General features: G+C 42.4%; 1 protein-coding gene across 1 annotated transcript in view; it reads right to left on the bottom strand.

The window, feature by feature from the left end:
• The window catches only part of LOC125463059 (cilia- and flagella-associated protein 54-like), a 437,943-nt gene extending 424,417 nt beyond the window's left edge, over positions 1 to 13,526 (bottom strand). The window contains exons 1-2 of the mRNA XM_048553715.2: positions 13,280 to 13,526; positions 4,944 to 5,049 (exon numbers count right to left, since the gene is read on the bottom strand). Of these exons, the coding sequence (XP_048409672.2) occupies positions 4,944 to 5,049; positions 13,280 to 13,413 (240 nt within the window). The 5' untranslated portion in view covers positions 13,414 to 13,526. The remainder of the gene's footprint in view (positions 1 to 4,943; positions 5,050 to 13,279) is intronic.
• Between the last annotated feature and the right edge of the window lie 4,565 nt (positions 13,527 to 18,091).

The following is an 18,091-nucleotide window of genomic DNA, read 5'->3' as shown; positions in this document are numbered from 1 at the left end:
GGAGCGAAGGTCTTGTGAAGAAAGGCTGAAGAACTTGAATCTGTTCTCATTGGAGAGAAGGAGGCGAAGAGGGGATTTAATAGAGACAGACAAGATGATCAGAGGATTAGATAGGGTGGACAGTGAGAGTCTTTTTTCTGAGGATGATGACTTCAGCTTGTACAAGGGGGTGCAGCTACACATTGAGGGGTGATGGATTTAAGACAGATATCAGAGGCAGGTTCTTTACTCAGAGAGTGGTAAGGGCGTGGAATGCCCTGCCTGCCAATGTAGTTAACTCAGCCACATGAGGGGCATTTGAACAGCCCTTAGATAAGCATATGGTTGACGATGGGACAGTGTAGGGGAATGGGCTTAGATTAGTTCACAGGTCTGCGCAACATCGAGGGCCGAAGGGCCTGTTCTGCGCTGTGTTGTTCTATGTTGTTCTATGTTCTATATCACAAAGTTTTCAAATAAAGATCACCATTAAGAGAAAACTGTTCCAAATATATGGCAGAAGGACCATCGACACATCAAATCATCCAAACAAACACGGTCAGTAGAAACATGTATGCAGTACTATAATGATCAAAGGAGGCAATCCTGAAAGTCTCAGATAGGGCTTACAGTGTGCATTATGCAACATTGCAAACCAATTGCATGTGAATCCAAAGGTCTAATGCAAGCTCAGTCCAATTGTTCCAACCCACTGAATGAAATACTCACTTTAGTTTTTTTGTGTCTCATGATTCCATATCTAACTGTCGGGGAAGCAGTTCGCTGTGTAAGTGTGGCATAAACCGCCGAAAATTATTGGGTGCAAACCATTTATGAGTGCACCACCCACACTGCAACAATGTCTAGTACACATACCTGGTATGGCTTCAATGTCTGCTATAGACCTCACACTGAATTGGCTATCATGGACACACTGAACGGATCACCAAACTCAGAAATTCCACCAGACTTACAAGAAAACAGTGTAGACACTGAGATGGAAGACATGCCTATGCCTGATTTGATGAATTTTGGTGAGCTCATTTGCAACCCCATGAAATCCATGACCGAAGGCAACACGACAATCTATCATCGAGGAATGGCTCAATAATGATGCAAGGGGTTCCAAACACCCCACACACTTTGACCATATGGAGATGAACTAGGTACCCCAAGAGTCATGGCTTTCAAAGGGAAACCAGTGTTTGTACACAAAGCTCTATGATATTTTAACAGCCACGTCTGGGCCACGATGGTGCAATCAAGACCTCCGACATGAGATACTGCATACTAACCAAGGTTTAAATACCACAGAGAAGACCGTGAGGCTCTGTGAGATGTGACAAAGGCTCCAATCACAGCAACATAAATAACCTCTACACACTCAAAATTCCATTCCAAGTCCTAGGGTACAAAATTGCAACTGATTTATTCATCATACAAGGCAACAACTCAGTCCTTTCTCAAATTTTCCAATTGTCAGACAGTCAAAAGGCAATTCAAGTGTGCCTGTGGCAGGCAATGAGTGCAATAGTCATTCTACCTGGTCCAGCTAAAAAGATTGTACCCAATAATAAGCCACAATAGATATGCATACTTTTCAGGGACATGTATGCCAAACGGGAAATAAAGCACGTGACAATGTCACCATATTATCGCAGATTCAACTGTCTTGCCGAGCAACTGGTTCATACTCTCAAGTTAATTAGCATGAAGTTCAGGGCAAGAAAACCGGATTTTCATATTGTTACACCAAACCATAAGACCATAAGATATCCAGGCAGAAGAAGAACTAGAATTCTACCCATTGAGTCTGCTCTGCCATTTGATCATGGCTGATCTGTTTCTCAACCCAATTCTTCTGCCTTGCCCCCCATAATCCTTGATGTCCCTACTAATCAAGAACCTATATATCTATCTCTGTCTTAAATACACTCAATGACTTGCCCTCCATAGACTTCTGTGACAATGAGATCCACATGCTCACCACCCTCTGGCTGAGGAAATTCCTCCTCATCTCAGTTCTAGATGGTTATCCCTTTACTCTGAGTCTGTGCTTTCAGGTCCTAGTCTGTCCTACTAGTGGAGCTATCTCCTTTACATCCACTTTATCCAGATCCCTCAGTATTCTGTAAGTTTCAATGAGATCCACCCCTTATTCTTCTAAACTCCACTGAGTTTAGACACAAAGTCCTCAACCACTTCTCATATGTCAAGCCCTTCACCCTACAATCATTCTTGTCAATGTTATCTGCACCCCCACCAATGCCAGCACATCCTTCCTTAAGTATAAGGCCAAAAACTGCTCACAATATTCCAACTGTGGTCTGACTAGAACCTTATACAGCATCAGTAGTGCATCTGTGCTTGTATTCTAGCCCTTTTAAAATGAATGCTAACATTGCATTTGTCTTCCTAACTGAACCTTAACAAACATTAATAAAATCCAGAACTAAGATTCCTAAGACTTCTTGCACTTCAGATTTCAGAAGGCTTTCCCTATTTAAAAGGCAGCATACGCGTCTATTCTTCCCACCAAAGTGCTTAACCTCACATTTTCTCACATTCTATTCCATCTGCAACTTCTTTGCCCACTCTCCTAGCCTGTCCAAGTCCTTCTGCAGCCTCCCTGCTTCTTCAACATTACCTGTTCCTCCACCTATCTTTGTTGCTAAGTTTGCAGGAGGCACAATGTGCTCAGTTCCTTCACTCAGACTTTTCATGTATAACATGAATAGTTGAGGTTCCAAGACTAACTCCTACAGAGCTCCACTAGTCATTTGCTGCCATCCTGAAAAAGATCTCTTTATCCAACTTCCTGCCTTCTGCCAGTCAGCTAATCCTCTACTAATGCCATTGCCTTTCCCCTGACACCATGGGCTCTTATCTTATTTAGCAGCCTCCTGTGCAGCATCTTCTCAAAGGCTGCTGGAAATCCAAACAGATCACTTCCACTGGTTTTCCTTTGTCTAACTTACTCATTTACCTCTTCAAAAGAATTCTAATAGATTTGTCCGGCATGATTTCACAGGAGTTACATTGAAGTTGTACAGGATGTTGGTGAGGCCTCTTCTGGACCACTATGTCCTGTTCTGGTCACTCTGTTATAGGAAGGATATTATTAAGCTGGAGAAGGTTCAGAAAGATTTGCCAGAATGTTGCCAGGAATGGAAGGTTTGAGTTATAAGCTGAGGCTGGATAAGTTGGGACTTTTTTCACTGAAGACCACGAGGTTGAGGAATGACCTTATGGAGGTTTTTAACTTGAGGGGTATAGACAAGCTGAATGGCAGGTTTCTTTTTTTTTCCCCTAGAGTGGCAGATTTCAAGACTGGGGGACATATTTTTAAGGTTAGAGGAGAAAGATTTAAGAAGGAAATGAAGGGCAACTTCTTTACACAGAGCGGTTTGTGTGTGGAATGAACTTCCAGAGGAAATGGTGGATGTGGGTACAATCACAACATTTAAAAGACATTTAGACAAGTACGTGGATAAGAAATGTTTGGAGGGAAATGGGCCAAGTGCAGGCAGGTGGGACTAGTTTAGTTTGCAATTATGGTTGGCAACGACTAGTTGGACCGAAAAGTCTACTTCTGTGCTGTATGACTCTATGACTCACCTCTGCACCCTGACTCTTTTGAATCATTCCCAAGAGATATTTCTCTTGCTTACTAACACAGGCAGATTATCTCAAGAATGCAAGTTAGAACAACACTGCCAAGCAATTGCCTGTCCAAGTTCTCAGAAATACTTGACAAATTTCTTGCGAACCAAGGGAGAATGAAGATGGTACATAACCAACTTGCAGGTGCAGTATAACTTATTCAGTGCATAGGACAGGTCAGAGTCTTACTATTACAAACTGCCACCTCCCAACACCTAAAGGAACCACATAGAAGTCAACTCAAAAAAGCCATCAGTACTCTAACTGTGCATCAAATACACACACAAAGATACACCTGAATACTGGAGATATGAAAGTCCATTGTGAAAACAACCAACGCGCTAACAACACACAACAGAACAACCAATTGTGAAGTTTAAATCTCCAGAAGGTTATACCTTCATGAGGTCCAGAAGTATTGTCAAACCACTTAAATGCTATACAGACTCAAATGTATAAACTGTACAATTCCTGTTTCGGCATAAATATCCTTTGCAACTATCTATTCAATAAGTATTTTTACTGTTGGTTCATGCAACATAATCTTTGCTAAAGAGGAAGCGTGCTATCACTTTGAGAGCTGTCCTGCTTTAAGAGTTGAGTAAGCCAATGAGCAAAGGACCAGATGGCATTACATGACCAGAAACATTGAGCCCAGAAAGCACCATGCTACGCTGTGTTCGCTAAGTGCTGTGTAACTGGAGTCATCAGTTTGTCTATAAAGAAACCAGTTTGAGATTTTTAAGTATTTGAACTGACAATGCTTACTAATCCAATACGAGTAGGGTAATTTTGTGTTAGGAATGCAACACAACTATCTGAAATGAATGACTGACTTAGCAGTGCATAATGGTGTGAAATGAAGAATGTTGGTCAGATCAGGTGATCACACCAATCCTTTGTTAAACAGTACCACTGAATCTACTATATCTCTGGATGTGAGTTTGCTCACTGAGCTGGAAGGTTAGTTTTCATGAAAACTAACCTTCCAGCTCAGCGAGCAAACTCACATCCAGAAACTCAACCTGAGCTACAAATCTTCTCAAAACTCGCTATCTACTGTATCTACATGAACAGACAAGCCAGAACATTTTTGTCACATCTGAACTTGATTTTTACCCAAAAGCTCCTGACATAACAGTGGACAGAGTGGAGCCAAGATGATATACAATGATGCAATATAAATAAATAAATATTAATTTAACATAATGGTGCAGACAATTTCAGGATTGACATTTTATTACAGGTAAAAAAAACTTCTTCTGTTGATTCTATCAAAACATTAATTTATGGTGATGTACCTTCAGTTGTACTAGAAAACTTCCAATCTTCAGTAGTTTTTCTTGGTAATAACGAACTGGTATCAATTTTTCATACTCATTCCAGATGCAAAATAATTCATTAGCTCTTGAATAAAAATAGAGGAATAGCTAATAAGTCATCTCCTGTAGTAGATGTGGGACAAACAGACAATTTAACTTCTAAGACATAACTCATTAATAACTAAATCAATATCATGCGATTACCCTTAAAATTATTGCATGAAATTACACATTTAAAATACACTGAGACTTGAGAACAAGTATCTCAGAAAAAGTGAGATTAGGGAGTGGGAGATAATCTAACAAGGGCATGTAAACATAATTTTGAAGATTGGCCCTTCATAGAATCATGCTTTGGTGTGATGAGGTTGAGAGATTGGGGAAGTGACTAAAGTAAATTTATGAAGATATTTCAAACATTGCAGTAGAATAGAAAAGCAAGACCTGTTTACCAATAAATGGAGAACAAGTCAGTTGTTTAGACTTTTGTGGAATTGGAAAAGTTGTTGGACTTTGCTTCTTCTAGTTTCACATTTTACAGAAGGGACCTGAGCTTGATTTATGGCCATTGTGTGGAGGTGCTGGTGTTGTCACATGATACCAGATAATAGTCCAAAAGTTTATTTGGTCACAAACTTTTGGAGTATAGCCCCTTCATCAGATGAAGTGAAAGAGAAGAACACAAACATAAAATTTATAGGCAGAGAGCGATCAAGGGCAGAGAGATCAAAAGATCATACAAATTGAGAGTGGAGCGTCAAATAATAATTCGCTGATCTCTCCTCCTTTGATCGCTCTACCTATAAATTCTCCATGTGCCTCTCTCTCACTTCACCTGATGAGGGAGCTATGTTTTGAAAGCACGTGATTTCAAATAAACCCGTTGGAATATAACCTGGTATTGTGTGACTTCTGATTTACGGCCTGTCAGGCCATCAAATTTATGTTATAAATTTGGCCAGAGAGCAGTTAATTCCTTTTAAAGAACACAAAGTGTGAGATTTCCAGTTCCTACATAACTTTTTAAAGTTTTGAACAGATAACAATTTGGAGTACTCTCTGCAGTTCTAGTCTGATACAGGAAGGATATTATTAAATTGGAGATGGTTCAGAAAAGATTTACGAGGGCATTACCCAGACTAGAGAGTTTGAGTTATGGAGAGGCTGGATAAGCTGGGATGTTTTCCACTGGGGCATAGGAGGTTGATGGGTTGGTGACCTTATAAAGGTTTATAAAATCATGAGGGGCATACATTAGGTGAGTTGCAAAGGTCTTTTCCCTAGGGTGAGAGGAGAAAGATTCAAAAGGGACTGAGGAGCAAATTTTTCACACAGAGGGTACTTCGTACATGGAATAAATTGCCAGAGGAAGTGAAACATGCCAGTCCCGTTACAATAATGAAAAGACATTTGGACAAGTACATGAGTAGGAAAGGTTTAGAGGGATATAGGCCAAATGTAAGTTGGACTAGTTTAGTTAGGGAAAGTTGGTCGGCATGGACAAATTGGACCAAAGAGTCTGTTTCAGTTCTATATGATTCTGACTGTATACAAATTAAAACAGTAATACAATCTATAATATATATGCAGCTTATTTTTAAAAATGTAAATATTTTATATCACCCCTATTTGAACATGTTATGACACACTTCTATTACAGAGAGAACTTGAACTTGGAGCTTTCCTTATAACTCATATTCTCACATCCATTGCAAATTATTGAAGTAAATATGGGTAGCAGACAAATTGACATTGAACACTCTACAAATCACATGATATAGCATATGCGGCCAAGATCTCATGGGTCTCTCCGTCTCCTAGACATCAGTGACGCAGTGAGTTAAGAAATTGTTTCGAACTTTACAAATCATCTTTTGGTAATACAGAAATCGAATATTGCTGAAAATGGCATATTATATCAAAGCTTTTTGTCGAAATATAAATTGTAGGCGAGAAACAACATTATATTGCATGAGAGGACAGTGCTGATCAGTTGGCAAGTAAACTGGTCGAGGTGTTGCCATGGAGAATTACCATCTATTGCAAATAAAAAGATTCTAGCTATAGGTAAATGCCTATGAACTGTCAGCATGTAACTTTGCTAGTTAGAAATCCAACCCACTTATAAAACTTCCTATATACACATGTACAAACATACACAAAAATATGGCATTATTATTGGAGGAAAGGCAATTAATGGCTTCTATCCATGGAGCTCACTGAAATGAATCATTTGAATTTTGATGTTCAGAGGGAGTGGCTTCTTAAAATGCATTAGGAAGGTCTTTTTAAGATAATGCATTGAAGGTTCTACAAAAGAGGGGACAGTCTGGGACTTATTTTTAGGTAATGAAGACGGGCAAGTTGTTGAAGTGTCAGCGGGGGAGCATTTTGCAGACTGCAATCATAACTCTGTTTGAGTTACGTTAGAGATTCATACATTCCATCATAGAAGTCTACAACATATAAGGCACTTTGGCCCATTGAGCCGGTCAAAAGCAACCACCTAACTATTCTAATTCCATTTCCCAGCACTTGGCCGACAGCCTTGTAGACCTTGGCATTGCAAGTGCACATCTAAATACTACTTCAGTGTTGTGAGGGTTTCTACATCTATCATGCTTACAAGCAGTGAGTTCCAGAACCACTACCCTCTGGGTGAAAATGTTTTCCCCGCATCTCTTCTAAACCTTAAATTTATGCGCCCTGTTCATCGATCTCTCCATCAAAGGGAAAAGTCTTCTCTGCACCTCACAATTTTATACATCTTTAGTTGGTTGTCTACTCCTTGACCTTATAGGCTTTAGTCATCTTTCTCTAGATGTACCCTCAGGTCAGTGTGTATAGTGGCACTCAGCCTAGAAACCTGGCTGTTTATTTTGTTCTTCTTCCCTCCTGACAGTTATGTGCAACAGATAGGGAGGGTTACAGGGTCAAGACAGAAATGTCAAGAAAGTTATGTTAGGAATATGAAGGTAAGCCTTGCCATCCACTTCACCTCAATATTGTGCTTGACATTGAATGGGACAGTGGAGGAAAATCCACAGCATGTAATCTATGCCAAAGTTTAAGCCGCAGAACCGAAGATGAAGTGTAAAATTTGATGTTCGCTCTGTGCTACAGTGTGCCATCAGCTTCTGCTTGGAGTTATGACAGGCACAAAAGGAATCACAGCAGTTCTGAAGAAGGGTCCTGACCTGAAACATCAACTTTCCTCTTCCTTTGATGCTGCCTGGCCTGCTGTGTGCCAGCTCCACTCTTATCTCTGACTCCAGCATCGGCAGTTCTTACTATCTGAGTTCTCAGAATGTCTTGCACAGACTTGCATAAAAACCATCGGGTGCTGTTTTTATTGCCACATGTATGCAGCCTGTGCAGGAATCCAGCTAGCGTAACACATGTGAGTGAAATAACTACACAGAGTCTGGTGTTGTGTCACCAAGTCACCCTTTACTTATATGTACACAGTGCTTGTCACTGGTCTGGCTTCCTCAGAGCCAGCTGTCAGAGTGAACAGAGCCTCTGACATTCCTGTTTATATCTGTCAGCTACGGGTCCCTGATTAGACCTGGTTAACAGCCCCAATCAGGTGACTCATATTCAATGAGGTCCACCTATTGTTAACAATGGCTACAGTGAGAGTCATCACTGACAAACATGGCATTGATCATCCACAAGGTGCATGGAACATAGAATCCCTACACTGTAGAAGCAGCCCATTCATTGAGTCCACACCGACCTGCCAAAGAGCATCCCACACAGACCCAACAAATCCCCTTCAACACCATATCCCTGAAACTCTGCATTTGCCATGACTAACCCACCTAGCCTGCATATTCCTGGACACTATAGGCAATTTAGCATGGCCAATCCATGTAAGTGGTCAGTAGACTGAAATATGTTGCAAGGATTATTAGGAGCCACTTAATCATAGGTGAACTAATTCAAGTTGTGGTGAACATAATATGTGCCCACCTGATCAACTGGGAAGGACAACTTGTTCCAGAAAGCTGCTGATGTCAACAAGAACCTGATGCAAAAGCCTGAGTTTTCCAAGGCACTGTAGTATATATAAACTGCTACAGTATTTAAATTAGTGCAAGACAACAAATATAAATTAATTAGTCCTTCTTTTCCAAATAACTTAAGACACATTTCTGCATACCAAACCATCACCCTAAACATATCTTCTATAGACTGGAGATATCACAACTAAGGCATTCCTATGATATATGCAAAGCTAGAAGAATTTGACCGGTCAGTTATTATCCTTCTTCATATCTCAGATATAATTTAACCACTGACACTGAATTCATTACAATAGCACCTACTGCATGTTTCCCAGATACTAGATCCTGAACATATGCAGCCTTTAGCTGGAGTATTCACACACAAGGAAAACATTGCACCTCAGTGACTTAAAGTTTTCCAAGCTCCAAATTAGGAGAATATTCCTTTGCTGACAGGTTTCAAGCTTCTCACTAATTTGTAAACTGTATGTCTCTCGGTCTGCAGCTTTCCTCTCCCTTAGTTGCAGCTTCTCCCTCAAATCTCTTGCAGACTCCTTCTCTACCCCCTGCATCTATCTCAACTCTCCCTTGCCTCCTTCTTCTCTCTCACCCCTTCAACAGTCTTCTTCTCTCCCCAAACAGTTTTCTTCCTTTTCCACAGATCTCATGAAGCCTACTTCTCCAACTCTGGCCCACTGGGCCTACTCCCTCTTGCCACCTCTTTCTCCATTTCCCCTCTCCACCATTCCTGCAGTATCCCACTTCTCCAGTCCCCTCACAGCCATCTTGTCCTCCCATCTTGCAATGTATTTGTATCTCTACCCCTTGCAACCTCCTTATACCTCTACCAGCATCTTTTGAGTGTCCTTCGTATTCCACCAGAAACTTGGAGTTTCTGTCTTCCACCTACCTGATCCTACTCCCCTTGGAACCTCCTTATTGCACCCACCTCACATTTCTTACCAGCAACTTCTCACTCTACCCTGTTTGAAGCTTCCTCCACCCCATCACTCATTCCCACACCAGAACTACCCGACAGACCCCATAGCTGCAGCAAAGGGCCACCTGGCAGACACCACCATGACAGCACAGCAACAGGCACACCATCAAACCTTGGAAAAGGTACCATAACTTCCCCATGGACTGGGCAAAAGCACACATGGCCCCAGGAAGGGTCACTGACACCCCTTATTTTACCTAATGTTTGTTGTCCCTCCAATCATTGATTAAGTTCCTCTTGTATTTACTGCTGATTGGCCCATTAGTAAGTCTATCAGTTGATAACACAGCAGAGAACCAGCCATGATTGAATAAGCACCTTCTGAGAGATTTTGTCCATTCTACTTACAGGGGCCAGTTTTCTCTGAACGTTCAGTGCTGAGATTGCATTTTTCTGGGGCTTTGAGCCCTTTCAGGCACAAGAACAAAGCTGTGCATCTGTTAGTCACCAGGTTGCACTGATCTCAGGGAGCTGCAGAGGTTTCAGAAGTATACAACAATAAATATAACATTCTACCACAATGTGTACTGATAACGATTAGAGAGTGTGAACACACCAAATGCCAAGTTAGGTCCACTACATAAATCAAGTTGCCTCTTCAAACATCAAACTATTTCTGCAGTTCAGAGCGGGCACAAAATCAAGGCATTACAGTCTCACCATTGGCAGGTGAGTTACAAAGACTATAAGATGGTGCAAAAGGAGGCCATTCAGGCCAACTAGAATCTACACAAACATTCAATTAGATCATAACCATAAGAATTAGGAAGTAAGGTGTTTGGTGCCTCAAGCCTGCTCCACCATTCAATAGGATCATAGCTAATCTGAAATTCCACACATTCACTTCCTGCATTTTTCCCCATAAAACTCAGATCCCCAGCTATTCAAGAATCTATCCACCTCAGGCTTAAATATACACAAGGACTCTGCCCCCACAGCTCTGTGGCTACGAGAGATTCTCAACTGCCTGACAGAAGAAATTCCTCATCATCTCAGTCTTTAATTGGTGCCCATTAATTCTGAGGCTATGCCTGTGGTCCGAGATTCTCCCATAATGAGAAACATCCTCTCAGTATCTACTTGTCAAGGACTTCAGAATCCTACGTGTTTAAATGAAATCACCTCTAATTCTTCTCACCTTTCATGAGTAGAGTCCCAAATTGTTTAATCTTTACACGTAAGACAATCCCTCCATACCAGGGATTATCCTAGTGAACCTTCCTTCAATGAAATGATATCTTTCCTCAAATAAGGGGACCAAAGTGCTCATAGGACTCCAGACTTCCCTACTCTTATATTCCACCCTCCTTGGAATAAGGACCAACATTCCATTAGCTTTCCTGATTACCGGCTGCACTTGTGAGCTAGCTTTTTGAATAACTACCCCCAAGTTCCTTGTGTTGCCACTTACTGCAGCTTTTCCCAGTTTAAGTAACGCCCTGGTCTTTTGTTCTCTCTTTCAAAGTAAACAATTTTACATGTTCCCACATTATATTCCATTTGCCAACATTTTTGCCCACTTTCTTACCCTATCAATATCTCTCTATAAACTGCCTGTATCCATCTCACAACCTGTCTTTCCACCTATTTTTGTGTCATCTGCAAACCTGCCTCCTGTATTTTCACTTCCTTTCTGCAAATATTCATGTATATTGCAAACACCTGCAGTGTCGCATCCCCATGAAACCCCCCGGTTGCAGATCACCAACCTGAAAAAGAACTGTTATCCCCACTTGCTGGTTCCTGCCCATTAGCTAATTTTCTATTCATACTAAATACACAACCTCCAACACCATGGGCTCTTATGACTTAACTTTTTATGACGTATCTTGACAAACAACTTTTGGAAATCCAAATACAACACCTCTACTGGTTCTTCTCCAGCTCCTCTGGTTAAGACTTACTCAAAAAAAACTAATAAAGGACATAACTTCCCTTTTATGAAGTCAACCTGACTTTGCTTGATTGGATAATAATACTTACATACTAATTGATTCCAATACTTTTCCAACAAGAGATATTAGGCTAATCGGCATACAAGTTACCCACTTTTGGCCCCTCTTTTTGAATAGTAATGTCATATTGGCAGTTTTCCAAATCTCTGGTAATTCTCCAAAGATGTTTGGAAAGTTACAACCAATGCATCCAATATTTTTGTAGCTACACCTTTCTCTTCTACATACTTTCTTTAACTTCTTGGTTAGTCATAGTTGTTTATCCCTCTCCAAATCTTGGCTCCTTACAGAATGTATTTTGTTGAGAGTCATGAATTACTCTCTTAAATGTCAGCCATTACATGCTTACTGTCATTCTCATTATTTAAGTTAAACACTATTGCTTCCAACTCAAACTTCTCATTCTCAAACTGAATGTTAAACTCTATTATGCCCTGATCACTACGCCCTCTCAGAGAACTTCTACTCCAAGGTCATTGATTAAAACAGCTTTATTAACAGATCTAAGATAGCCAGTCCCCTGGTTGGCTCCAGAACATGTTATTCAAAGAAACTATCCCTAATGTACTCTATGAATTTGTTGCCCTAGCTACTCCTTCCAATTTGATTAATCCAATCAACATGAAGATTACAGTCACCAATAATTTTTGCTCTAAATTCTTTACATACTCCTATTTGTTGATTTACTGCCTTTCCAAAAAAGTGACTACTATTGGGGATCTGTACACTACTACCAGTGCATTTTTTTGCCTTGCAGTTTTTTTTACTTCCACCCAACTGGACTCCGTATCATCAACGCCTAGATCATCTCTCACAACTGTCCCCATTTCATCTCTAATGAACAACGCTACCCCACCAGCTTTTCCATCCTGTCATCTTTCTGAAAGGTTAAATACTTTTGAATGTTAAGTTCCTAGTTTTGATCCCCTTGAAACCATGACTGATATGATAACACTCAACTCAACTTTCCTGACTTTTCCCAAATCACTTGATTTCTTTACTGAAATACATGACAAGTTTGCACAGAAAGCAGCCAATGGAAACATTACAATGGCATTAGGAGATTGAAACTGATAAATGTTGACATTAAAGTGTACAACAAACAGTAGGGATTTTGCCAGCAAATGAATTTAAATACTATTTAAAATTTATCGGTTTAATATATATTAATTGGATAGGTACCCCATTTTCCAGTCCAGGCCAGAAATAAATTAGAAACAACAAATTCGTTGTTGTGATTACTACTGGCTTTGATTGAGTTTAAATATAAACAGCAGCTATAACAATTCACACAACATGAAAGGGGGCTTTCAGTTCTATACAAACGGGAGGTCAGTTTCCAGGCCTTACCCTCTTCTGTACGAGCGGTAGGAGGTCACTCTCTCCATATCTCTCATAAAGAGGATCAACTTTTGTTCAAGTGAACATACAACCGGGTTCTTCTCATCGAACTTCCCATAAAAGCTGGCCGGCAATGGCTCCATTGCCCCGGGACAGAAGGCTCCTTGGCCCCGATCAAATCCCGCACTCAGTGGGGAACAACCCGTTGCTGGGAGACTGCCCGCAACCAAACCACCCTGAGTTCCACCCACACGGCCGCTGGGATCATTGACAGCGCTTGCTCCCGCCCACTATCCCCATGGTGACAGCTCACCCACTCAGGACTAGCCGCAGTGTGATTGACAGCAGCCACACTCAACCACTGCTTCCATGGTGACACTCGCCCACTCAGCGCTAAAAGTCGGAGTGATTGACATCGTCCGGTCACGCCCACCGTCTCCATGGTAACAGCATGCCGCTCGGGCCAAGAATCTACAGAATGATTGTCAGACGTAAACCCCGCCGCCTGACGCCGTGGTGACAGTTTACCCACTCAGTGTTAACCCTTGGGATAGAACATAGAACATAGAACAGTACAGCACAGAACAGGCCCTTCAGCCCACAATGTTGTGCCGACCATTGATCCTCATGTATGCACCCTCAAATTTCTGTGACCATATACATGTCCAGCAGTCTCTTAAATGACCCCAATGACCTTGCTTCCACAACTGCTGCTGGCAACGCATTCCATGCTCTCACAACTCTCTGTGTAAAGAACCCGCCTCTGACATCCCCTCTACACTTTCCACCAACCAGCTTAAAACTATGACCCCTCGTGCTAGCCATTTCTGTCCTGGGAAATAGTCTCTGGCTATCAACTCTATCCATGCCTCTCATTATCTTGTATACCTCAATTAGGTCCCCTCTCCTCCTCCTTTTCTCCAATGAAAAGAGACCGAGCTCAGTCAACCTCTCTTCATAAGATAAGCCCTCCAGTCCAGGCAGCATCCTGGTAAACCTCCTCTGAACCCTCTCCAAAGCATCCACATCTTTCCTATAATAGGGCGCCCAGAACTGGACGCAGTATTCCAAGTGCGGTCTAACCAAAGTTTTATAGAGCTGCAACAAGATCTCACGACTCTTAAACTCAATCCCCCTGTTAATGAAAGCCAAAACACCATATGCTTTCTTAACAACCCTGTCCACTTGGGTGGCCATTTTAAGGGATCTATGTATCTGCACACCAAGATCCCTCTGTTCCTCCACGCTGCCAAGAATCCTATCCTTAATCCTGTACTCAGCTTTCAAATTCGACCTTCCAAAATGCATCACCTCGCATTTATCCAGGTTGAACTCCATCTGCCACCTCTCAGCCCATCTCTGCATCCTGTCAATGTCCCGCTGCAGCCTACAACAGCCCTCTACACTGTCAACGACACCTCCGACCTTTGTGTCGTCTGCAAACTTGCTGACCCATCCTTCAATCCCCTCATCCAAGTCATTAATAAAAATTACAAACAGTAGAGGCCCAAGGACAGAGCCCTGTGGAACCCCACTCACCACTGACTTCCAGGCAGAATATTTTCCTTCTACTACCACTCGCTGTCTTCTGTTGGCCAGCCAATTCTGTATCCAAGCAGCTAAGTTCCCCTGTATCCCATTCCTCCTGACCTTCTGAATGAGCCTACCATGGGGAACCTTATCAAATGCCTTACTGAAGTCCATATACACCACATCCACAGCTCGACCCTCATCAACTTTTCTAGTCACATCCTCAAAAAACTCGATAAGGTTTGTAAGGCATGACCTACCCCTCACAAAGCCGTGTTGACTGTATTTGATCAAGCCATGCTCTTCCAGATGGTCATAAATCTTATCCCTCAGAATCCTTTCTAACACCTTGCAGACGACAGACGTGAGACTTACTGGTCTATAATTGCCGGGGATTTCCCTATTTCCTTTCTTGAAGAGAGGAATTACATTTGCCTCTCTCCAGTCCTCAGGTACGACTCCAGTGGAGAGCGAGGATGCAAAGATCTTCGCAAGTGGCGAAGCAATTGCATTTCTCACTTCCCAAAGCAGCCGAGGACAAATCTGGTCCGGGCCTGGCGACTTGTCAATCTTAATGTTTGACAAAATTTTCAGCACAATAGCTTCCTCTATCTCTATCCATTCCAGCATGCACACCTGCTCTTCAAAGGTTTCATTCACTACAAAGTTCGTTTCTTTCGTAAAGACAGAAGCAAAAAACTCATTTAGGGCTTCCCCTACCTCCTCAGGCTCCACAGACAAGTTCCCTATGCTATCCCTGATCGGCCCTACTCTTTCTTTGATCATTCTCTTATTCCTCACGTAAGTGTAAAATGCCTTTGTGTTTTCCCGGATTCCTTCTGCCAAGCCTTTCTCGTGCCCCCTCCTGGCTCTCCTCAGACCATTTTTGAGCTCCTTCCTTGCCTGCATGTAATCCTCTCTAGCTGAACTTGACCCTAGCTTCCTCCACCTTATGTAAGCTACCTTCTTCCTTTTCACAAGAAGCTCCACCGCTCTTGTCATCCAAGGTTCCTTTATCTTACCCCTTCTTGCCTGTCTCAGAGGGACATATTTACTTATCACTCCCAACAACTGTTCCTTAAACAGTCTCCACATGTCTATAGTTCCCTTACCATGGAACAACTGCTCCCAGTCCATGCAGTAGTTGATCCCGCCCGAAACTGATGGAGCACCGCCAACCAAAGGGTGGCTGGCTCTAGGCAAACCCTAATTCTAAAGAGCTGGATGAACATAGCAGGCCAAGCAGCTTTGGAGGAGCAGCAAGGCTGGGAGGTGCTCGCTCGGTTCGCAATAAGCAGCTATACCTCCCAGTCGCGAACCATTTCAACTCCCCCTCCCACTCCTCAGACTACATGTCCATCCTGGGCCTCCTGCAGTGCCACAACGATGCCGCCCGAAGGTTGAAGGAACAGCAACTCATATTCCACTTGGGAACCCTGCAGCCCAATGGTATCAAGCTTCAAAATCTCCCCACCCCCTACCACATCCCAAAACTAACCCAACTCGTCCCACCCCTCTAACCTGTACTTCCTCCCACCTATCCCCTCCTCCCACCTCAAGCCCCATCCCCAACTCCTACCTACTAACCTCATCCCGTTCCCTTGACCTGTCCATCCTCTCTTGACTGACCTATCCCTTCACTAACTCCCCACCTACACTCACCTGTACTGGCTCCATTCCCACCTTTTTGACCTGTCTGTCTCCTCTCCACCTATGTTCTCTTCTATCCATCTTCTATCTGCCTCCCCCTCTCTCCCTATTTATTTCAGAACCCCCTTCCCCTCCCCCATTCTGAAGAAGGGTCTAGGCCTGAAACATCAGCCTTCCTGCTCCTCTGATGCTGCTTGGCCTGCTGTGTTCATCCAGCTCTACACTTTGTTATCAAGGATTCCAACAGGGCTTGACAGATAAGATGCTGAGAGGATGTCTGGGACTAAGGGACCATGATTTAAAAATAAGGTATCTCCCTTTAAGACAGAGGTGAGGAGGAGTTAGGAGGAATCTGACTTCTTTCAAATAGTCATTGGTGTTTAGAACTCTCTGCTCCAAAGATGAGTAAAGGCTGTGTTATTGCATATATTTAAGGTTGAATTGGACAGATTGTTAACTGACAAGTGAGTTTAGGGGCGTGTAGGACGGGCAGGATGGTGGAGTCAGGCTACATTAGATCTGCAATGAGCTTATTGATCTATATTGCACATGCAAGGGTGTGGTTGGCTTTTTGATTTGAGTTGATTTGATTTAATTTATTATTGTCAGATGAAGCGAGATATAGTGTATTGTACTGTGTACTAATCAGACAAATCGTACATTCCATACGTATATCAGGGTGATAGAACAGAATGCAGTATATAGTGTTACAGCTACAGACAAGGTGCAGAGAAAGTTAAATTCAAATGTATGAGAGGTCCAATCATAAGTGTGATAACAGTGGCGAAGAAGCTGTTCTTGAATCTGTTGATATGTGTTTTCAAACTTTTGTATCTTCTGCCTGATGGAAGAGGGTGGAGGAGAGTATAACCAGGGTGAGAGAGGACTTTGATTATGTTGGCTGCTTTCCTGAGGTAGCAGTAAGTGTAGACAGAGTCAATGGAATGAAGGCTGTTTTTCACGATGGACTGGCCTGTGTTCACATCTCTGTAATTTCTTGCGGTCTTGAGCAGAGCAGTTGGCATTCTAAGCTGTGATGTATCAGGATAGGTCACTTTCTATGGTGTATCTATAAATATTTGGTAGGAATGATATTGGACATACTGAATTTCCTTAGTCTTCTGAGGAAGTAAAGGCATTGGTGTGCTTTCTAGACTGTAGCATCGACGTGGGTGGACCAGGATAGATTGCTGTGATAATTACTCCTCGGAACTTGAAGCTCTCGACCACCTCCACCTCAGCGCCATTGATATAGATAGGGGTTCTGCGTCCTGAAATTGATGACTGGCTCCTTTGTTTTGCTGACATCGAGGGAGAGATTGTTGTCTTTACACCATGCCACTAAGCTGTAAATCTCCTTCCTGTACTCTGCATCGTCATTGTTTGAGATCCGACCCATCAAGGTAGCGTCATCAGCAAATTTGTCAATGGAGTTAGAGCTGAATTTGGCCACATACTCATGAGTGTATAATGAGTATAGTAAGGGGCTGAGCACACAGCCACGCAGGGCACCAGTGTTGAGGATTATTGTGGAGGAAGGTGTTGTTGCCTGTCCTTGCTGGTTGTGGTCTAAGGGTCATGAAGTCGAGGATCCAGTTACAAAGAGGGGAGCAGAGTCCTTGGTCTTGGAGTTTAGAGATG

The sequence above is a fragment of the Stegostoma tigrinum genome, chromosome 25, assembly GCF_030684315.1.
Source record: "Stegostoma tigrinum isolate sSteTig4 chromosome 25, sSteTig4.hap1, whole genome shotgun sequence".
Classification (NCBI taxonomy): Eukaryota; Metazoa; Chordata; class Chondrichthyes; order Orectolobiformes; family Stegostomatidae; genus Stegostoma; species Stegostoma tigrinum.
Note: the sequence above shows the minus strand (reverse complement) of the source record. Positions and strands in the feature narration are given on the sequence as shown.